The sequence below is a fragment of the Electrona antarctica genome, assembly GCF_951216825.1.
Source record: "Electrona antarctica genome assembly, chromosome: 17".
Lineage (NCBI taxonomy): Eukaryota > Metazoa > Chordata > Actinopteri > Myctophiformes > Myctophidae > Electrona > Electrona antarctica.
Genome location: NC_136798.1, coordinates 11,725,898 through 11,749,077, shown reverse-complemented (window position 1 = coordinate 11,749,077; position 23,180 = coordinate 11,725,898). Strand labels below are relative to the sequence as shown.

The following is a 23,180-nucleotide window of genomic DNA, read 5'->3' as shown; positions in this document are numbered from 1 at the left end:
TAAATGAAGAATAACAGCAATTATTAGTGTGTTACTTTAGTGTGTTACATTACTGTATGTACATACAGCCTCTAGTCATAATTATAGAATTTAGGCGCCTCATTGTCTCTACCAGGCCGAAGGCCTGACCTGCCCTGGTGGAGACCTGTGCCCCGAGGGGCACTTTTTCTAGTTTTGTTTGTGTGTGTGTTGCACAGCTTGATATTAACTAGTTTTGTTTGTGTCCTCATCTACTTATCTTTAACATTTTCTGATTCGTTAGGCTATAAGGTTTCCAAAAATATATAGTTTTAAAAATCTTCGTCTTCAGCCTACAAACTCATATGGCTGAACATAGGGAACTGGACTATTAGCAAGGCATCTATTTGGACAGCCTAGCCATTCCATCCCATCAACATCAACGTCATTCACCTGCGTCAGTGCGACTCGAAGGACCACAGTAGCCGAGGATTCCGAAATAGAACGCGGGTTACTGCTGAATTAAATAAACAAACACATTTTATGTTTTTTTTTCTTTGCAAATTAATAAAAATCGCGATTGGAAAATCTGGATGAATATACGGATATGATTTCTGTCGACGGAATGTCGCTTGTTTTTCTCCAAAGGAGAATGTAGTTGCACACGTAGCTGGTAATAAAACAACAACAACTGGCTAACAGCTAGCTGTGCTAGCGGTGCTTGCTGCGCAGTCTATCTCTTCGCTCAGTTTCGTTTCTGACAACTAGCGAGGAAAGTGAAACACACCCATTGTTTGTTAATTCCAAGTAAAGAATTGAATATTGGTGTTTTGGTCGGAAAGTATATCCTGGACTGTGGTATGGGCCCATATGACCCAGCGTAGAGTAGCTGTCTATTGATAACTACAATAAACAAGAGGTAAATATTAGAATATTATTCTCCAGAGAACATACGTGTCTTAAGTCTATCTGACCACTGCTACATTTCGACATGAATAGAAACATGCATGGTAACTGACACCACTTGTGTGCAAGTATTACTCTGTGGTCCCGCCAGTGTGTTGTTGAGTGCACAATGTGCTGAATGCATGCAACGTTATATAATCTATGGTCACGACTCACGCATCCACTGGACATATGTTTGTTGTAGTTTACTTCATAATTATATATATTTTTGAATCCGATTGACTCCCCCATTTCCATATGTCCAAATTTGACTGTGATTTCAGAGAAGATCACGGCAATAAATAAATAAATAATAATAATATGAAGCCCAAGTAAGTCTATTTATTTTTCTCTGGATTGGTATTTCCATTGCCTTCAAACTTGAGATAGTAGTTTTGAATATTGTTACCGCAACATTTTGTTATTGCATTTTAATGTTACAAGAGGGTGCACCCCACTGTTCCATTTAATGTTCAAATTATGACTTTTACTTTGACAGTTTTGCTGTACTGTACTCTTTTACTGTGTTCCCACTGTTATTTCTTGCATCCTCTTCGTGCAATTATTAACTTCATTCAATCCCTTGGTATTCCCCACCTTACTTTCAGCCATGATGAAGAGGAAAGCTGAGGGGGCTTCAATGCCCCTGCTGGGGGCTAAGAAGCGGTGTGACGATGGCAGTTCCGATGAAGAGTCACCTCGGCAATCAGCCAGTCAAGGTAAGACAAAGCCAATGAATAAAGAGTCAAGACCAAAGACAAAAGTAAAGCTTTATTGTCACATCACAGGTTTAAATTACATATACATTTATTTGTTCCCCCTGCCAAGACCTCCCCTCTTATGCCCTTTCTCCTTTCTGGAAATAAAATAACAAAGTCTTTGAGTTCGCACAAAAACAATACATTTAATACATTTATAAAAGCGCAGATACACCCTTGGCGTTAGGGGACAGGCTTTAAGTTAGGGGAAGTGTTTCTAAGGAGGCAGGAGGACTGGTGGGGAAACCCAAAAGAGGAAAGATGTCTTTTGTTGAAGGGATTATTGTCAGCCCTCTCAATTTTGACACAAATGAACAGACGCTGGAAGATGTCTTCTCCAGGTATGGGAAAATACTGGAAGTTTACATAAAAAGAAAAGTCCCAGGGCTATGGTTACATGGTTGATGACGCTTGATGAGGCCAAGATTGCATTAAAGGCCATGAATGGGAAGCAATTGGATGGTATGGTGATTCATGTGGTTCTCCCTAGAAAGTCAGGTAATGTTTTATTTACTTTTTTGTTTGTTTATGTCTGCGCGTGTGTGTGTGTGTGTGTGTGTGTGTGTGTGTGTGTGTGTGTGTGTGTGTGTGTGTGTGTGTGTGTGTGTGTGTGTGTGTGTGTGTGTGTGTGTGTGTGTGTGTGTGTGTGTGTCATGTCCATTTTGTCCTGCAGACTCCAGCCAAAGTGACTCCCACAGTGACCAGGAGGACCACAGACCAGGCTTCTCCATGTCCAACACATCCGACAGCCTCCCCACCATGGAGGATTCCTCCATTGAGGGAGCCTCGAAGTTCGGCATATACAACAGTGTGTCACAGAAACTCATGGTACTGTACTGAAATCCATGAATTGTCTTTGAATTTGATATGTGTCGCGTCCCATTCACTTAACATTCACTTTCCCCACTTTGAACTTTATTGAACTTTATTGAGAGGATGGCCCCTTGAGATTTAGAGGGGGTCCTATACATACATCTACAACATTACAGCAGTGCAAGTACACAGTACTAAAGACACATAGGTGCAACATAACATACAGTACAAATACACAGGACTATACAGATACAGTTAGCTTGCTCCCCTTCTCCCACCCCCACCCCCGATTTGTTTATATATGGAAATAATAGAGAAAACAGTACTATAACCTGTGTCAAACCTTCAACCCTTAGGCCAAGATGGGTTTCCGTGAGGGCGAGGGTTTGGGAAAGTTTGGTCAAGGGCGCAAGGAGATCATTGAGGCCTCCACACAGCGAGGGAGGAGAGGTCTGGGCCTCACTCTGCAGGGCTTCCAGGGGGAGCTCAATGTCGACTGGCAGGACGAACCCGAGGTATGTAGAACAGCAATAATGACCTCTACGACATTTCAAGCACATTGTTTACAATACGTTTATCATCAGAGAACGTAGCCATGATGCCCTGAGTCAGTGGTGATATTAAACTATATCGATGAACTAGCATTTAGTGTGCTTTACATTTGGCTTTCTTTATCTTATCTTTCTCATATGATCGATTGCCTTTCTTTCTCTGCTGCACCCCTTCTCTCTCTCTCTCTCTCTCTCTCTCTCTCTCTCTCTCTCTCTCTCTCTCTCTCTCTCTGTGTCTTTCATTTGTTTATCCAGCCAAGTGCTGTGGAGAAAGTAGACTGGTTCCCAGAATGCTCCACTGAGATCCCAGATGCAGATGAGCTGAAGGACTGGATGGCACTGGGACCGGTACACCCTACACACCCACACTATCGCTAACTGCCATGCTCACTTAGACCTTATCTTGTGTATTCAGTTCACCTGTGAATATTCATTTTACATCTTTGAATTATCATTCTTTGTTTGCTTTGTACTTGCAGAGGAAATTAAAAATTGAGGATGAGACAGAGTTTTGTACTGAAGACCTCCTTCACACACTTCTTAGATGCAAGGTGAGTAGAAAAGAAAAAAATCACACTCCTGTGAAGTGAGGGGCGCTCTTATCATCATACATCACATTCCATGCTCAGCCAATCAAATCACAAATGTCATTCCGGCCAATCACTTTTGGCAACTTCACTTTTATCAATCAATATATATATATTTAGGCACTTTTATCCTCAATATGTACTTTGCTCAGCCAATCAATTCAAATCATCGCTATGGGGTGATCAGCCAATCATCAGCCAATGTTTGTGTTCAAACAAACCCTCAAAGCTGGAGGGACTATAGGGCCCCTAAAAAAATCATAGCACACACTGCGCGACACAATACATTAGCAGCAGCATTAGAAAAACAGAACACAACATAGTTCTGTATCAGACCAGATTGTTTGGTTTATTTGAAATTTAAAAACATACACAAGTTGTTTGTTCTTGGTTTGCCTGGACACCTGTATTGCATGTTCTCCCCATCTCTGCCATTAATTTCTTTTTTCTCTACTGTTCTATCAAATGAAAAAACAACAACACACCAGTCTATGTATTTAGCAAGTTCTGGTTGTTGGTGGGAACCACAGGGTACCATGTCAATGCTGGCCAGTAACACTGACACTCAGTATGTCTACCAGGAATTGTGAGTAATAGATAAAACATCTCACCATGTGTGTTTGTTGTGTTCAGACTGTGTTTGATGACCTTGAGGGTGAGGAGATGAGGAGAGCACGGACACGCTCTAACCCTTACGAGACCATCAGAGGAGGCTTCTTCCTTAACAGGTAAATCCTCCATAAAAACACCCCACAAGTTGCAATAGCCTGGCCTGCATCCTTCCTCAGAGGTATTCTGTAACAGAAATATTTTGCATCAATTGCATTTAGGGCAAAACAACCCACAAGTTGCAATAGCTTGGCCCACATCCTACTTCAGAGCTATTCTGTTCTGTAACGAAAGTATTTTGCATCAATCGCATTTAGGGCAGCGATGAAAATGGCCAACATGGACCATTGTTTTGACAACATGTTCACCAACCCAAAGGATTCACAAGGGGTGAGTTCACTTCTAACGTATGTATCCACTTTTTTGGGTGAAGGTAAAGTGATGCGGTAGTACCAAGATTATGAGAAAAGCTGATTTTCCATATATTTAGATATTTTTGATCTCTTGCCACACAGAAGTCTCTGACGAAGGATCGCGAGGGCGAGCTGCTGTACTTTGGTGACGTGTGTGCGGGGCCTGGCGGCTTCTCTGAGTACATACTGTGGAAGAGGCGTTGGCATGCCAAGGGCTTCGGCATGACACTAAAGGGCCCCTGCGATTTCAAACTGGAAGACTTCTATGCAGCACCCAGTGAACTCTTTGAGCCTTACTACGGTACACAGATGTTTGGCAGTGGAGGCGTGGCTGGTCGGGGAGATAAGCAGACATGGGCCTGGGCCGCTGGTGTGGTGGTCCAGGCACCCTATAGGCTGCAATGCCATGTCACTCCTCATCTCTCTCCACATTTCCAATTAAATAAAAAGCAGACATGGCCTGCAGGTCAATTTCAAATTATTTATTTATAGTTACTTTATGAACTAAATACAAATACATTGGACATAAAAAAGACAAAACATTTTAATACTACTGAATTAATTAAAGCGGGGCATGTTTGGAATTGTAACAGCTGAAATCAATAATATATCAATATTCTGATATTAACCTGAGGGCCATATTAAGTGAAGGTAGTGGACGCATATGACCCCTGGGCCGCCAGTTGCCCATGTATGGTTTAGGCCTCCCTCTTGTGTAAGAGTTATTGTACATATGTATAAATGCATATCCACAGAGACCTAATTGTTGAACATAGAAGTGTCCTCAAACTTGTATAAACTGGTCCACTCTGTGTGTCCTAGGTGAAGGAGGGGTGGATGGGGATGGAGACGTCACTCTTCCAGAGAATGTGAGCGCCTTCCGGAACTTTGTCCTGGAGAGTACAGAGAGGAGAGGGCTGCATTTCCTCATGGCTGATGGGGTATGCCCATCTCAAATGTACCGACTTCAAAAGTCTATTTCAACCATTATATGTTTAAAACTCTGAGACAAAGTGTATTGTGGCTTAATTTCAACTTTTGTGGCACAACCCTTTTGACATGTCGGTTCTTTTTCAACAGTGTTTTCATTTTAGAATACGTACATTTCCCTCGTGCAGAAGGGTTGTGCAACAAAGCCTTTAGGATGATTATATTGGCAATAGAGAGTCGCAGTCATGCCGACGAGCGGCCCGGAAGAGAATTTCCCATACATTTTTCCCATTCAAAATGTATTTATTTAAAGACCTGTAAGCCTTGGACAACGCCAACTCGGATGGTGACAAATCATGACAATAAACAATTTTTTTTGGGCTGAACAAATAATTAGAAAAAAGAAAAACAACAAAAAATGTGTCCGAGGCTTAAAGATCTTTAAATAAATACTTTCTGAAACGTATGGGAAAGAAATATTGGAAATTCTCTTCTGGGCGGCTCATCGGGGCCGGGACTGCGACGCACTATTCAGCTACAATAGCTGTAGTTGGCGGATGGTTTTCGTTAAGTCATTGGACTTCATTCACTAATATATGTGCATAGAAATGATCTTACTTGAGTGTTAGGTTAGGGTTAGTGTATGCAAAATGATGTTGGTAAATCCAGATCATGCTTATTCAGTAGTTGGTTTATTAGCATACCATGCCCTGATCTTTCCATAAAGAGGATATGACGTTAGAATAACACAAAAATATACATTTAGAACAGTGGTTCTCAAAGTGGGGTCTCCTGGGACCCTCAAGGTTCAAGGCCTGTAACTCTTGAGAGATGTAGGTCCATTTGGTTCTATTTATATGCTCTCAGAGTTATGGGTGTCCTTTAAATATTATTTTTTAGAAACACTTATTTAGACAATTTAGACATATTTGTAATAAGTGTGTGTCTATGCTATGGTTTGTAGGGCTTCTGTGTGGACGGCCAGGAGAACATTCAGGAGATCCTGAGCAAACAGTTGTTGCTCTGTCAGTTCCTCACCGCCATGTCTACACTGAGGACAGGTACACGCGTCTGAAGTTTGTCTCTATGTGCAACATTTGTGTCCGTTTGCCATCTTATCGATCTGCAGTCCAACCGTTATTAAGCGTGCACATGCTTTTTCCTGAGTCATTCATGCTATTAGTCTTGTATGCAATATTTCAGCTGATTAATGCCAGACTACTGAGTCACAGCAGTGGCGTTTGTCTCCCCCAGGTGGCCATTTTGTGTGTAAGACCTTTGACCTGTTCACTCCCTTCAGTGTGGGCCTGGTCTACCTGCTCTACCTCTCTTTCGACAGGATCTCCCTCTTCAAGCCCCTTACCAGCAGGCCTGCCAACTCCGAGAGGTAAGGCTTTGTGAACGCTCAATGCCTATACGTGTGTGTGTATGCACTGGGGCGGCAGTGACTCAGGGAGTTCGAACCCAGGCTCCCCCAGAGTTGGTGTCGAAGTGTCCTTGAGCAAGAGTCTGAACCCCTATGCTCCCGATGAGCAGGTTGGTGCCTTGCCTGGTTTCCTCTGCCATCGGTGTGTGAATGGGTGAATGTACAATCTATGATAAAGTCGCTTTATACAGTAAATGCACCATTTACCACTCCTATCTTAACTCCTTAATACATCAGACACTAATGAACACACTGTATACACTAGGTACTGTACACAGAATGTTCAGTTGCACACTATATACAAATCTAATGGGCAGATTGCCCCAAAATGTTTTTAGTATATTCATGCTCTAGTCTCTGGATGATGAATCCTACTGATTATGCTAGCGCCATCTTTAGGCCAAAATGTCAACTTTGCACAAAAGCTATTAAAATCATCATGGCAGATTGCCAGAAAAATGTAAGAAGTAGACAACCTTTACAGGCAGCTAGCAGTGCTTTTACACCTTTAAACTTGTGTTTTATGTTGGAGCAATGTTGGCCATTTGTATTATACTATGTTTTTTGTGGAGGCTTTTGCCTGAATAAACATTTCATTGTTGCAGACCATTGTATGCAGTATATGAATAAAACGACACACGTTACTTTTGTCCAATAGGTACATAGTGTGCCGTGGACTGAAGCCCGGCTCTGAGTTCGTTAGGGATTACATGTTCAGAATAAACCTGAAACTCAACCATCTGAAGAACTCAGAAGACGATGTTGTGGAGGTGGTGCCTCTGAGCCTTATCAAGGAGGACACAGACTTCTATCAGCACATGGTCAACGGCAATGAGAGGTAGGGATGTGTCATGAACACTCAGAGTAGGGCTGGGCGATATGACTTCAAGTAAATGTCACCATTATTTCCATCTTCATTACGATTAGTAAACAATAATAAAATAGCGAAAACGGCAGCTCTTTATTTTATATTTTTTATAGAGGGACAGACAGGAGGCTGACAGTAAATGGGGGGGAGAGATGGGGGAGTGACATGCAGTAAAGGCAGTCTGGGTCGGGAGTCGAACCCGCGGCACACTGGCTCGGACTACCGGCCAAGGTGCCTGGACCGCTGAGCCACGGCCCAGGCCATCTACAATGTTAATAACGCGTCATGATGTGATCATGTGACACGCTATGAACGCCATTGTACAACCAAGCTACAGCTTTTGTAGCTAATCAGACAAAACAAAAAATCTATTAGAATATTTTTGTGCCGAATTGTTTGTATGTAAAATAAATAAACTTTTTCTTGATTATTTGATTAACATACTGTGTATATGAGCAAGATTAAGTCAGTTATTGGTTCTCAATGTCAGTCAATGTTTTGGTTAATTGCCCAGCTCTTATCACTTAGTCAGTTACTGATGTGAGATTGTGTCTCTCTTGCAGCCACTGTGTCGTACAGATCAAGGCCTTGGCTAAGATTCATGCCTATGTCTTAGACCCGTGAGTTGTTCTTTTTCATTTTACCTATTATTTTGGTGTGTGCGAGACAGAGAGAGACATGTGTTTGATTGATTAATTGCTTTGTTTTTCCAGGGCCCTCTCTGAGACCAGGCAAGCTGACATCAGGAAGGACTGTTTTAAGCTTTGGGGGGTGAGTAGGAAACTGGGAAAGTAACACCAACCACTGTAACAGTTGTACCTCTTATCACAGAAGTAAAGCACATTTTTGCTACATATTCCAGGCTAAATTCCACTGCCAAGGAAGGAATTCTTGGTGGAAAGTTTGGTCCTGGGCCCAGGAAAAACTGATTTACCCCATTTTGTTATACATATCCAGCCAAAGGATTGTCAGTTCTCCGTAATGCATCATGAAGTTATATTAGCCAAAAGGGAATGTAAGACCAGAAGCACCACAATTCATCCCACAATTCAGACACAATTAATCACTTCATATAAGTGACTGACCAACTGACCTTATAAACAAACTGTCATCTTTTTTTTCCTTATAATTTTTATCCCACGATTTTGTCATCCAGTGTCAATTGTCTATGTAATGCTGGGCTCTACACTTCCTCCGCCAACCTGGGGAGAGCAACGGACTGACCTCATGCTTCCATCAATGCATGAGCGTCCAAGCAGCTTTTTTTTCTTCACCTGACAGGGGAGTTTCCCTGGCTGGACGTAGCAGGTGGAAGGAACACGTTATTCCAACCAGTTCCTTTCCCCTCCATTAGGCGTCCCGACTGGCCAGCTGGAGGGAGTTTAGAGACCAGGACTACTGCATGTTTTTTGTGAGGGTACCTACCCTAGGGGACACAGGAAGAACATGCAAACTCCACACAGAAAGGCCATTTCGCCAACCCCACCTAGGGTATGGCCACTGATGAGGCGGAGGAGAGAACACGCCCACATCATCCCCAGCAGGAATCGAACCCAGGACCTTTTAGCTGTGAGGCGACAGCGCTACCGACTGCATCACTGTGTCGAATACGAATAGTTTTCATAATCCTCATGGGGGCCCGTGGCCCCCCCCCCCCCCCCCACAGACTCTACGTCACTGACTGTGTCGCCTGCACAAACTCACCTTGACAGAAGTCTGTGCTCTACTGAGCACATTTTGTAGTTGTAAGTGTATCTCTCTGTGTAGCTCTTATATACAATTTGCGCATATCTCCTTTTCTAGATCCCTGATAAAGCCAGAGTGACTCCTGCCTCCTCAGACCCCAAGAATAAATTCTTTGAGCTCATCAAGGTCAGTTTGTCATCTGATGTTGCATTATACATTTTTATGAGTTACCTCATTAATGATGCTGTAAGTGCGAGCTGTTGGCTTAAATAGTAGATCATTTCCACGTCAGGGTTCAGATGTGGAGGTGTTCCAGAGAACGATCGGCCCTCTCAACTCCAGTACGCTAGAGAAGATACATCATGTCCTGGACTACCGCTGCATGGTGGGAGGAGGTGAACAGATCTTCCTGCTAGCGCTTGGGGTGAGTCCTAATAGACACAAAAAGACGTCTTTTAGATAAAAGATTAAAAAGAAATTCAAGTAAATGCAGCAAATTCCAATCAATGTATGTAACTGTCCATTTGACTTCTTCTGATGTATATTGTCCATTCCCTTTCCTCTTATGTTTTACCTGGTACAGAAATCCCAGATCTACACGTGGGATGGTAAGATGCCTCTGCGCTGGAAGAAGCTGGAGTGCTTTAAGCTGGAGCTGCCCAGAGACACCTTGCTGAGTGTAGAAATCGTCCAGGAGCTTAAGGGAGAGGTGAGACGAGAGTGCAGGAAACGGAGGGAGGAATAGATATGAGGTGGTAACCATTTGTGGAAAAGTACTTAAGAGAATCAAAACCTTTTAATGCCTGGCTAGATTTCTGTACCCAGTATAATACTGGGTATAATAATAATAATAGTATATTGGATGATATTACACTTGAATCACAGGAATGTTTGACTATTCACTAAGTTTTACTCAGTAATTGTTGACCCTGCAACTGCAGCTGGCTGTGTTTCTGTAATGTGTAACATGTTTGCTCCTCAGGGCAAGGCCCAACGGAGAATCAACGCAGTACACGTACTGGATGCTCTAGTACTCAACGGCATGGATGTCAGAGAGCAGCACTTCAACCAAAGGTAAAAAGACACTGAGGCGTAGGAATCCCACATCTTTACCAGCATTTTACCTAACTTTAGATGAATTGAGTGACCACACAACTAAACAAACGATGGCCATTTCTTTTAAAGGATCCAGATGGCTGAGAAGTTTGTCAAGGCTGTGTCTAAGCCCAGCAGACCAGACATGAACCCTATCAGGTAAAATAAAGAAATAGTCTGTTTTAGAATCACTCTGCAAGGTTCCTGCAATCGTATAACATTCCATGAACTATAATCCATTTCATCTCCTTTCTTTCGTAACCTAGAGTGAAGGAGGTGTACAGACTGGAAGAGATGGAGAAGATCTTTGTCAGGTATGATGATGAGAGATGTCATGCATAGACCAAGATCTACTGGAAATGATCATAACCATGTCTTCTTCTTGTTGGTTTGGTCTGCTTCACCAAGACTGGAGATGAAGGTGACTAAGAGCTCAGGAGGAGTGCCGCGTCTGTCCTACACCGGCAGAGACGACAGACACTTCCTTCCCGCAGGCCTTTACGTCGTCAAAACAGTCAATGGTTGGTTTGTGTGTGTGTGTGTGTGTGTGTGTGTGTGTGTGTGTGTCACGTGCAGCATGTGTGCATGCTCGCCAGTCACAATGTTGTCAATAATCTACTATGCTCCCTATAAAGAGTTTACTTTTTAGTTAGAACTATCAAGTTCAGGTACAATTTCTGTCAAAATAAAATTCTATATTACAAGATTTATCTATTGCATTTATCTATTTATTAGTAATGTGAATAGAAAAGTTCAGAATGTCTGTCAAAACCATTAACCTAGATTCTAAACCTCCTCCTCTGTCCATTAGAACCCTGGACTATGGCTTACAGCAAGAACTCCAAGAAGAAATTCTTCTTCAATAAGATTACCAAGGAGTCCACCTATGAGCTGCACCCCACTGCTGTCGCTCCCTTCCAGTACGTATCACAAACTCTGCTCAAATAGTTTTTCATAAAATAATTAATTTACTCCTACTGGAAATGAAATGCTAGAAATGCTCATATTAATCACATTTTAATGAATTGTGTCCATGAGGGTTAGGCGAGTGCAGCATAAGATCACAATTAAACAGCTAGTCAATCAATGATCTATATAATCTCATTATCCGACGTTTGCTCTGATGATCCTTTGCCTTTATTTCTGTATTTGGTTTTTTTCCCCTCAGCGTCTGCCATTCGGAGCGCCTCTTCTGGGCCTGGGTAGACGGGGTGGTTGTTCATGACTCCCAGACACGGATGGATCCAGGGAAACTGTCCAAAGAAGACGTGCTCAACTTCATCCGCCAGAAATACCAGCCCTGAGCGACCCTCGCAATCCCAAGCCAATCAGTACAATACGTACAGAATGTGTCGTGTTGGCTCAGATTAACGATTGATTCTGGATCGTCCCGAAACGTTTGGAGCCAAGACGAGGGATGGTTTGCAGAGCTGTGTCTCTGGCTGTGTCTTTTGAGAAGTCCCCCGCCTAAGCCTTGGATAGACAACTTTCTCGTTCTTCATTTCTGTCACCCCTAGGCTTACCGAATTAGAATGTACAGAAGGCCGTCGGCACATAAGAGAGTTCAACACTAGACAGACTGCCATTGCCATTATGCATGTCCCCATTTGCTTTTCTTATGGTCCCCCAAATCGCGTCCCTGTTTGCTTTTCTTATGGTCCTCCAAATAATGTCTCTCTACGGGTTTGTATTTTTAGTTAGAGACAGATATTAAACTGACGGCAGATTAATACTACTGGTTAGTGTCCAATGTGGCTTTACACTATACATAAATACAGTAGACTATCTACACACAAATTCGCTCTACAGCCTTGCTTGACTTGCCTTGGTCCAGAGCATGGCTGCTTTCCTCATCCACTGCTTCGAGATTAAACTATCTGTCCCATGCCGTCCTCTCGTGCAACTGGTTTGCTTTGTACCACTATTCTGAATTCTCCACCGGCCTGCTCTCTCTGTAGCTGAGGTATAAGTGTAATATGTTAAGATTACTCATTGTCTTGAGTCAATTGCATACTTGTATCAAATTCATCTGAAATTCATCCATAACCAACTTGCCCTGGAGTAGGTTTATGGTTATGTGACATTTTCGCGTTCCGCTTAATTTCCCAGCAGGTCAATTCGATCTACAACCCGTCTGGTCTAATGCTCCATTGTGCAACATGTCGCATACTGAAAATTGATGACCTACAAGCTCACAATGTGTTGCATCGTTGACGGTGACACGTGGTGAACTTATAGTTCAGCTATTGTCAGTACTCGGTACACAACTGTCGTACGATGAAGTATAAATCATCAGGCTTCTCTTGTCTTTGCCGCGTCTCGTTGCCTGACCTCTGAACCTGTTTCGCACTCATTTCTTGCAGATGAGGAGTGGTTTTGTTTTAGTTGTAAAGTTAGAAATCAATCTCCTTTGTTATCAATGATAATAATAAAAAGAGATGCTCAGAAGTTCTCGAAATGTCTTCGACTTTGTTTTGTGTATTGTGATTCCACCCAGTAAAGTATGGGGTTTTAATCTTTGGGATGTACAAAACAGCCTAATAATAACACTATTAAGTATAATATTCCACAACTAAAATATGCATTTCATATAATTTCACCATATACATTATGATATATATAGCATACCTGTATGACGGAAAATGCACAATATGATGACTGAAAAGCCCTGCACATACACACACACACACACACATATATAAAATTATAGGCCGCCGCCTATATAATATTTAATTTTTTTTTTAGCTTATTAACGTTAATAGTGACTGAGTCTGTTTGCTTTTTTAGTACTGTAATAAACATTCACTTCTGTTTCTTTGGAGCACAGCCTTCTAAGGCACTGTTTTTTTGGCAAATCTAAGCTAGCAAATATAAGACTTCCAGTGGACGATCTCTTCAAAATAAGAGTACCCTCCATTTCTAACGTTATAAAAGGGGTATCCTTATTTTGAAGCGCTTGTATGTTCATCCAATCAGGTTTCGAAGTTAACCATCGTAACACACGTGACCAGTGGACAGATAGTATCAAAACAAAGGCGCCCTACTCATTTCACTGTAATTCAGCAGGAACGCTGACAGACGGTACGGGTCACGGGACATACATTTACAGGTATTTGAATTGTATCCATCAACCTGCAAGTTATAATATGATGACAAATTAATCTATATCTGTAGCGTTAGTTAATTATGGAAATGTGTTGTAACTTGTCAGTGCTTCTGAATGTAATTGCAACCCTTAATGGAACTCGATTAATCCAACTCTTTGTATTTCAGCGGCCAGATAACACCCGTGATTTGTTGATCATTGACTTTTTATTTGAACATAATATTTGACTACGTGCACAACGACATGCTGAAAACAGTGGGACAAGCACTGTTTTCATCACTACAGAGTCCGAAGTATACCACCTTACCACCTAATTCTCAGGTAAATAAAATAAGTTTATAGCCTACTGGGGACCAAAGATAAGCCCAAAACAAAAAAATGACAATATAGGTCTTTATGGTTAATGGTTCTTTAACCTTTGATAAAGCCAGTGTGGCAGAGCACTTCAATGCTTTTTTCACCAATATTGCAAGTGATTTAGTCCAGAAACTCCCTGCTAGTACAGGTGAATAGTGAAACCCAAGTAAATAATCATCAGTTAGTCGCTCCCTAGAAAACAAGCTAAAAAAAAAGTCTAGTGAAAACAAGTTATCCATTGCATTTGGGTAAATCTGAATGTATTGTTTTTGCTTCCAGCTACAACTTAAGAGAGGTAACCAACTTTTCAGTTTAATTCAGGAGAAAACTTCAGTTACATATTTAGGTTGCACACTAGATCTAATGAATCGATGGCCTATTAGTTCCTAGCCAGGATTGCCAAATTCCTAGATAGAACCACTATGAGGACACTGGCCTCAGCATTAATACAATGTCTCTTTGATTACACTTGCCTAACCTGGTACAGCGGCTTATCTAAAAATACCAGACATCGCAAAATAAACTAATGAGGGTAGTCCTTTATATCTCCCCAAGAACTCACATTGGCGCTAACCATTTTAGAGAATTAAATTGGCTCCCAGTGGAAGGCAGAATACAACAGCTGAGACTCACTATGGTCTATAAAACTTTAAAAGAACAATGCCCAAAATGTTTTAAAGGTTACTTCCCGTATGTTAACCAGTCCCATAGTTTGAACACAAGGGCTAGATGTAGCTGATCTTAAACCACCAAACCTAAAACATAAGGTAGGTAGAAGCGCATTTAAATATACAGGGGTGGAGGATTGGAACAAAATCCCAAGGGAAATTAAATTTGCCCAGTCTATGAACATTTTTAAAAATATGTCTCCATATATGGAGCTGACCTGTTCCGACATGTCAGAACAGGTACTTCTCCACTTGACCTTCCTGTTCTGACATTCCATATGTTGATCTGACCTCATCAAACCCTGTACACTCAAGACACGCTTCATATATGGCCAGTACAGAATTCATTCCATCTGTTGTTGATCTGACCCCCCCATGCCAAAGCACCAGTGCTCGCCCAACAGTCTGCCGTCTGCCGCCACCTAGGCGGATGCGTGGACGCGACCTCGCCCTCTAGGGCGACGTCGCTTCTCGCGTCTTACTGGTAGTCCAGTTTTCGATGAAGAGATGACCACCGCGGCGTGACGTCATGTTGTAGTTATTCGGTGGTCACCTCTTCACCGAAAACTGGACTATGAATTCCAAACTAGGGGTCCTTGAAATGACAACATTTGAGAGTTAGTGTCGAAGTGTCCTTGAGCAAGACTCTGAACCCCAATGTGCAGGTTGGTGCCTTGCATGGTTTCCTCTGCCATCGGTGTGTGACTGGGTGAATGTAATGCACAATCTATGTAAAGCGCCTTGGGTGAAGGCGCTATATAAATGCACCATTTACCATTTAAATGAAACCTGTGTTTATCTACTGGGACAGGACTATGAGGTGAGGACGTACCATGCTGCAAAGTGGGTGAGCACCACGCTATGTGGGATGGAGTTGGATGCAGCCTTGAAGACTGGCTTCCGCAGGCTCTTTAGCTACATACAAGGCAACAATCAACCCAGTGAGTTTCACTAACCAAATGCATCTAAACCAGTAGTTGCTAAACATTTCTTTGTTTGAAAAGATTTTGTGCCAGGGACCCCATAAGAGATTTGTCAACATTTGTCATAATTCTTCAAAAAGAATTGGCGATGCATTGTGAGCTTGTAGATCAGCTATTTCTGAGTAGCCTTATTTGCTGCAAACCCCCTGGGGGTTAGACCCCATGGTCTCCGGACCCCACTTTGAGAACCAGTGATCTAAACAGTATGATCTTCCCTTACCTGTTTTGTTTATGCCTCTCTGTTCATTGTTCAGAGTGTACAAATACGAAATGGTAAATGGAAATTTGTAACTATCTGAGACACCCCAAAATACCCTAAAAGAAGATTATTTGTTCATTCATGCATGCACCCATGTCTTAATAATGTAAAACTCCCAGAAAAAGATAATTCTAATCTAGAGCGTAATTATATTAACTACTGGTATTGGTCAGTTGCTCAATTGTTTAAACAATTTAATATGAGGAATTGCTCTTGTCTTGTGGTCAATGTTCCAACTGCATTAGAAACCTTTTTATTTACCGTAGTACTTTACAGTGTTATAAGTGTCTACCGTATATACTGTAAATTGTGAATTTATGCCCCACAATGATGTCATCGTGAAACTTTGCAATTAATTCAAACACCTTAGCTTAGCTGTTGCACCTTGCCCTACATTTAATATAACTAGAGCATTGCACAACCAATCTCCCCATCTATCAGGTTTATAGCGGAACAATACAATCACAGAGGCCATTGCATACCATTTGAGTTGCAGGTTAAAGGCTTTAGTTTAAACAAATGATTACAAAAATTATATGTTTTCCTGGACGGTTAGCTCAACTGTCTGGGCACCTAGGCTGCCAAGCCAGCCGGACGGCGTGCCGCGGGTTCGACTCCTTTTCATAAAAACAATCAATGTTAACAATACTAATGATTGAGGATTATGATTTCAATATTAAGCAAAAATAATCATCAATAATTGTGGCTCAGTCAGTAACAAGGTATGGCTTTTTGATAAAGTAGCTGGAACTTAAATGTGTGCTTACTGTATATCCCTATAGACAGAAGTGAGTGCATTTCATAACACATGGTCTTTTAACAGAATTAAACCACTATCAGTATGTGCCCTACTGCACCAGGACCATGTGTATTGTGCTTTCTTGTCCGTAGGGTTGCATCAGTTAATAGAACTGATCGATTATTTACTATTTAGAAATGTAAAAATCGCAATCGATTCGTTGATCGGCGGATCATCGCTAAGAAAATAATCGATAGTTGCAGCCCTCCTTCCTTTTCTGTCATCCATACATGATGTTCCTAACAGTGTTTATGTTCTTGTACCGCAGAGGCTAGTGTGGAGATGACTGCTCCTGTCACGTGTCTGGTGGAGCCTGGAGCAGGGCCAGCCTGTGAAACTAAGTTCACGGTCTCCTTCTTCCTCCCAGAGAAGCACCAGGCCAGTCCGCCTGAACCCAATGACCCTGAAGTGTTCATGGAGAACAGGGACGAGTTCACAGTCTACACCAGGTGCAGCACAGTGTAGAGCAGAAGGCTCAAAGTCCCTAGGATTATTGGCACAGGGACCAATGTCTCTCAATAAGTTGTTATATCCACTAGGGTTATCCAATGTTCTCAACATAAATGACATGTATCACTTTCACTTACATGTAAGATACTCTCCCTGAGTCCGATTTTACAAATGCCTTCTAAATCAATAGTTCTTTCAAGATTTTTCAAAAATAGCAGATATACAAGCTCACAGCACGGCTAAAATCTAAAATTACATAGAGGCTTTCACAGTTTTAATGGGTTAAACAAAGCAATATTATTCCTCCCTAACATATCTCATTCATTTTTCTGATCAAATCCTTTTTCCAAAATGGACTAATGAGCTAAAGCGTAAAAGTTGCCAAAGGACTGTCTGGAACTCATGATATACCATTCAATACCACCAACCGTACCCACTTTCCCTTTCAGGAAATATGGGGGCTTCTCCAATCAACAGATGAAGGGTGAGCAGCTCCTGAAACTCCTGGAGAGTCTCCAGAAGGACGGCGTTCCCTACACAGACAAGCCTTACTACACAGCAGGTTATGACAGCCCCTTCAAACTCACCAACCGCAGAAACGAGGTCTGGATCCTCAAGAAGACTGAGCAGGAATAAAGACATTTATGGCAGTGGTTCGCAACATATTTTCAGCTGAGAGCCAAAGGATTAATTTTAGCACCATTTAATTACATTTTCAGATACTTTTTGAAATTCTTTTGAAAAACCTTTTGAGATATTATTAATGGAAACGTAATGGTTGGAAATGCAAAAGAAAACACATTTATATTTACTTTAGTTTAGTGATTGTACTGATTTAGAATATATTTTGTTGATTGTGAAGGTGGTCATTTAGTTGTCAGATGTGTGTTGGGGGTGAAATAAGGATGCATTTTTGCTGTTCACATACTTTTTGACTTTTATACTGTTTGAGATTATGACATTATGTAGGCCAGTGGTTCTCAACCTGTTGGTCGGGATCCCCAGGGGGATCCCCACATGATTTTGGGGGGGTCCCCAGATGACAGTGACAATTAAGGACTTTTAGATCGTTTTATTACCTCAAGAAAAGAAAAAGACCACTGCTGCATTAAAAGTAATAAACAAACTATATTATAAAAAACTGGTCAAATATTGGTCAAATTGTCAAATGATAGACGCCAAAATTATGAAAAACTAAATGTATCATGCCTCAACTCCTACAGTGCTTGTCAGGGTGGGGGGGTCCCCAGTTCAAATTTGATTATTTTGAGGATAACAGCTTGAAAAGGTTGAAAAGCACTCACTGGTCTACCAAGTGGCCGACGTGCTGCTGTTATGAAAACAAGATGAGCTTGGACGAGGATGAGGTGATGTATCTGGTCATGGTGGGACATTATGTAGGGTTAGCGCCACTAGGTGGCACCACCGCACCAGACCCATAGACAGTTGTGACACCCTTCTCGCTGCAAAGCGGGGTTGGAACTTTCTCATCTTACAATAAATTCTCTGTGTTTGTATGTCTCTGTCTGTAACTGTAATACCACCATGCAGAGTGCAGTACCCGGCCTTGATTCCCTTGAATCGGTCAGATACACGGTTGTCCAGAACCGCCAGAAAAGGCTCTGCCAGTGGACCTAATGGCCTGAGCCAATTGATTGCCATGGCAACCCCATCCTTATTCCCCACACCTGCCATTTGATTACTTTAATAGTCAGTCCACTTTTCACAGTCAGTTTGCGCACTCTTCAGACATGCTCCACACATTCTTCTCAGACGTTTACCACTGCACATTGCACAATGACTTACACAGACAGACAGACAGTTGAAACGGGTGCTATGACAACTGACATAACGGGTAGGCTGTCGCATACTAGGGTAGGGTGGGATTGGCGTATGTATTCCCGAATTATCATTGTTCCCAACTTGCATCGTTCCCAAGTAGTGTGTGTGTGTGTGTGTGTGTGTGTGTCACTCAGTGTGGATAAACAGACAGACAAAATAAACTGTATTAGTCTATTAGATTAAAACAACTGTCAGACAGTACAACTAATGGTGGTCTTTATTAAAGTTGCTTCTTGACAGTTTTACTATACAGGTTAAAGGTCCAACATATAACAAATCAGAGATGTGGTTAAATGAGAGTATAAGGAAGGGTGTGTGGGATACAAACCATACAGTAATGTGGATAATTGATAGTTGAGAGGTGGTGCTGTGTTAACCTGTTTTACAATATTTAGTTTGAGTATAAGAGCAAAGGGTGGGGTTGGGCTATTGTCTTGACCTTGGTTAGGGTAGGATTAGGCAAATTAAATATAATCCAGTCATTACAAAAAAATTTATCCTGAATAAATAACACAAATTGGAACTTTTGAACATCTCGTATAATGTTGTGGTCATTCGGAATTTTCAACGAAAATAGTGTTTTCATTACAGGTGTCTGTAGTTTGAATGAAGACATTTTTAGGTTTGTTTGGAAGGTCATTTATTCATTATGCTCCAACCAATATCCAAATTCTCCAGACACTGGCTCACCTAACTCGCAGTGAAGAGCCTCCACTCCCGTTCAACACCCACTGCTGACAGTCGCCTCCCCAGACTGGGATGCTGCAGTCCAGCCGGCGGGACCATGGATGATTCACACTTGCGTAGTCACCACAGTGGTGAGTGACCAGGTAAAGTACTTTAACTTTGTGCCACCCGAGTCAGCATTTCTTAATTAACGTGTAGCATTTTTGAGTGGTGCAACCACTCCATTGCCCAGCAATGTGTGTCCCTGGCTGTGTCCCTGGCTGGGTCCCTGGCTGGGTCTGACTCTGAGCATGGAAATAGATTTTTTTTCACCACCAAGTGTCACTGTTGTGCAGACTACCACACAGAGTCACAGACACACACACAGACACACACAGGCCAGGGAGGAGGGCTTGTACAGTACAGTACAGTACAGTACAGTACAGTACAGTACAGTACAGTACAGTACAGTACAGTACAGTACAAGTACAAGTACAGTACAGCACCACTCACTTCAGACAGGTCTGATTTTTTTTTAATTGCATAATTGTTAGAAGAAAAAGCAAGGTGATTCTCATTATATTCCTTAGAATGCTGCTTAGCCAGTTTCTGCCTTGTCTCTTATTAAGCCAGCTTAGCCATCATGACCCCTGCCCTGAGTATTATGTGGCAGTATTTTCGTCCCTGTCACACCTTTCACGCTACAGCCTACAACCACTAAGCCCACAGTAGACAGTGTGCATTCTTCCCGTGTGTGTGTGTGTGTGTGTGTGTGTGTGTGTGTGTGTGTGTGTGTGTGTGTGTGTGTGTGTGTGTGTGTGTGTGTGTGTGTGTGTGTGTGTGTGTGTGTGTGTGCACGCTAAATTGTAACAGAACAGTGTGTGTGTGTGTGTGCTGTCCTCCACTGCACTTTTTCAATATACGTCAGATGGACTTAGCTCTTAAAAAAGAAACCTCATCATTTTGACTTGGTGTCTGTGTGTGTGTGTGTGTGTGTGTGTGTGTGTGTGTGTGTGTGTGTGTGTGTGTGTGTGTGTGTGTGTGTGTGTGTGTGTGTGAGTGTTCCTCTCCTCTGCTAACAACAATGTGCATACATTGGCACAGCCCTCACTCAACCTTTCCCCATAAAAATACAGCAAGCACACACAAAAAGTATTATTGATAAACACACATAGTGTCAGAAATATGCTTAAAGTAACACTTCACCCATGTTGAAGTTCATCTTTTATAAGATTATAAGATGGTACCATTTCTGTCTATTCACTCTGTCTCAGAGATGGGCTGTGGACAGTTCAGAAACCTACATATAATGACATTACCGAAAGGCATGCTCCTGGAAAGTTTGCATGCTGAAGCCATTGATCTTGTATGCTTACAACGAAAATTAAAAACAAGTTTGAAACATTGTTTGAAATGACCAAAACTGCAGTCTACTGTCTACCGTTGATGTAATTGGTAGGCTGCAGGTTTCTGAGCTGTCCACGGCCCACCTTTGAAACACATATTACGGTATGTAGATAAAAGAGTAGAGTTTTATCATGAGGATTAGTGAGGAAGACCAATTATATGAAAATGGGTGAAGTGTTCATGTAATATATATTATGTGTATATATACCAGAAATAGCAAATCTACAAGCTCTTGTAGGTTGGATGTTTTCGGCGACTGTCATGCAACAAAGTATAAATTTGATTATAGTAGTGAGATAATATGATAGCCTGGTGCTGTTTTGCCAGTAGTGATTGTGCCAGGGGCTTGTGTCTGTGAGAATCAGCTGATTAGTGCACACAGCCAAAGCATTTAGTCTTACTACTAATTAGCTTCTGGGGTTTTGCCTGTAAGGGAATTGCTAATAATAGTTTGAATGTGTACACTCAAGCAAATACTCACAAATAAGCTGAATCCCAATTGATTAAATACCTCATGCAGAGATGAACTTCCAAGACTATGATTATAGAGGTGGCAAAGCGACATGCAAATTGAGTTTAACATTGTTTAACGTTGTTTAATGCAATTAGATAGGACTTTTCTGTTTGGATGTATGGATGTATCAAGGCCAGAAAGTAGTTTTTGCCACTCAGTAGGCGTTCCTGCATAACTTCCGGGTTTGATGATGATGTCACACGCATACCCTCTATTCTAAATTAGGCCTATACTATTCTTATTATTAAATAATAATAATAATAATAATAATAATAATAATTATTATTATTATTATTATTATTTTCTAACTATCATTCTTCACACAATAATTTGACATCTCATTAAAGGTATTGTGACTTTCAAATATGCTTTGGTATCTGATTGTCAGAGAACAATCAGATGCGTTGGTATCAGTTACAACAGTAGCACTAACTGAGCGAGTCATCTTTCAGGATATACTGTAAACATTAAACAACATCAATAGTCGTGGCACCGTCATAGTGAGACAGATGGGGACTCATTAGGTCAGTCTCAGGGGCTTTGTGAGTTGCCTGTTCAGTGTTCACAATTAGCAAACTGAGTCTCAGTCAGGGGCTTTAGCCAGCTTACATCCACCAGGACCAACCTGGCTGCCCCTGAGTCCACTACAACGTTGTCTTCATCACTATCTAACTCTGTTTCACCGTATCTGTTGCTTCTTTACACACTTTTCTCTCGGTTGTTTCTCTGTTGGGGTTGTTATACAAAACCCTCTCTGGTACTTCATTCTTCCACTCTTATTGCACTGACAATGTATTGTACAGCCATGTGTCGATCAGTGTGTTCAGGTTCCGGGAACCCAACAATGGTCGGGTTATTGTGTGGTTGGTCACGTGGGTTCATGTAACTCGAAATATTGCCAAATGCTCATAGAACATATAGGCATTCCGTAAATGTCCGGTTCAGGGCTTTGTCACTATATAACTAAAGCAATTAACCACTCCCTCCAGTCTGGCCACGTTCCATCAGCTCTGAAAACTGCCATCATGATCACACCCCTCCTCAAAAAACCCACCCTAGACCCAGATGTCTATGCCAACTACAGGCCCATCTTCACACCAATAACCTCTCAGAAAAAAATCAGTCTGGTTTCAGCTCCGCTCACAGCACTGAAACAGCACTGGTTAGGGTTACAAATGACATCCTCATGCCAGCTGATGCCGGCTCCCCTTCCGTCCTCATCCTCCTGGACCTCACTGCAGCCTTCGACACAGTTGATCACACCATCCTCCTACACCACCTTCACGCCACCATCGGACTCTGTGACACCACCCTGGACTCGTTCCGATTCTACTTCACTGAAAGAACCGAGTGCGTCTCCTTGGGAGGTGTCAAATCCCAGACCCAACCTGTCACCTGTGGTGTCTCCCAAGGTTCTGTACTCAGCCACAACCTATTCACTTTGTATATGCTCCTCCTCGGCTGTGTCATCAGCATGGAATATCTTTCCA

General features: G+C 42.0%; 2 protein-coding genes across 4 annotated transcripts; both read left to right on the top strand.

Annotated features, from left to right (window-relative positions):
* The first annotated feature begins 434 nt into the window (after positions 1–434).
* On the top strand, positions 435–13,091 carry cmtr1 (cap methyltransferase 1). Of its 3 annotated transcripts, XM_079526957.1 has the most exons (25): positions 435–877; positions 1,188–1,235; positions 1,512–1,622; positions 2,335–2,489; positions 2,831–2,989; positions 3,281–3,373; positions 3,505–3,576; positions 4,246–4,340; positions 4,539–4,611; positions 4,737–4,935; positions 5,457–5,575; positions 6,529–6,625; positions 6,819–6,951; positions 7,649–7,828; positions 8,422–8,478; positions 8,572–8,629; positions 9,662–9,730; positions 9,837–9,968; positions 10,128–10,253; positions 10,527–10,618; positions 10,730–10,798; positions 10,906–10,953; positions 11,048–11,160; positions 11,451–11,559; positions 11,808–13,091. In XM_079526957.1, the coding sequence occupies exons 3-25, from the start codon at positions 1,514–1,516 to the stop codon at positions 11,941–11,943; spliced, it is 2,493 nt and encodes an 830-aa protein (XP_079383083.1). In that variant the 5' UTR covers positions 435–877; positions 1,188–1,235; positions 1,512–1,513; the 3' UTR covers positions 11,944–13,091. The 3 variants fall into 3 exon arrangements, with proteins under 3 accessions (XP_079383083.1, XP_079383084.1, XP_079383082.1); XM_079526958.1 differs by lacking the exon at positions 1,188–1,235 and having other exon boundaries at positions 435–631; XM_079526956.1 differs by lacking the exon at positions 1,188–1,235.
* A 519-nt stretch (positions 13,092–13,610) lies between these two features.
* hebp2 (heme binding protein 2) lies at positions 13,611–18,773 on the top strand. The gene is made up of 5 exons (XM_079526123.1): positions 13,611–13,748; positions 13,913–14,066; positions 15,582–15,711; positions 17,080–17,260; positions 17,711–18,773. The coding sequence occupies exons 2-5, from the start codon at positions 13,989–13,991 to the stop codon at positions 17,895–17,897; spliced, it is 576 nt and encodes a 191-aa protein (XP_079382249.1). The 5' UTR covers positions 13,611–13,748; positions 13,913–13,988; the 3' UTR covers positions 17,898–18,773.
* The last annotated feature ends 4,407 nt before the right edge of the window (positions 18,774–23,180 follow it).

Coding starts and splice junctions, on each gene's coding strand:
- hebp2 (XM_079526123.1), top strand. CDS start 13,989: ATGCTGAAAACAGTGGGACAAGCACTGTTTTCATCACTACAGAGTCCG. Junction 14,067..15,581: donor CCTTACCACCTAATTCTCAG/GTAAATAAAATA, acceptor CTACTGGGACAG/GACTATGAGGTGAGGACGTA. Junction 15,712..17,079: donor ACAAGGCAACAATCAACCCA/GTGAGTTTCACT, acceptor CTTGTACCGCAG/AGGCTAGTGTGGAGATGACT.
- cmtr1 (XM_079526958.1), top strand. CDS start 1,514: ATGATGAAGAGGAAAGCTGAGGGGGCTTCAATGCCCCTGCTGGGGGCT. Junction 3,374..3,504: donor ACTGGATGGCACTGGGACCG/GTACACCCTACA, acceptor TTGTACTTGCAG/AGGAAATTAAAAATTGAGGA. Junction 4,612..4,736: donor ACCCAAAGGATTCACAAGGG/GTGAGTTCACTT, acceptor CTTGCCACACAG/AAGTCTCTGACGAAGGATCG.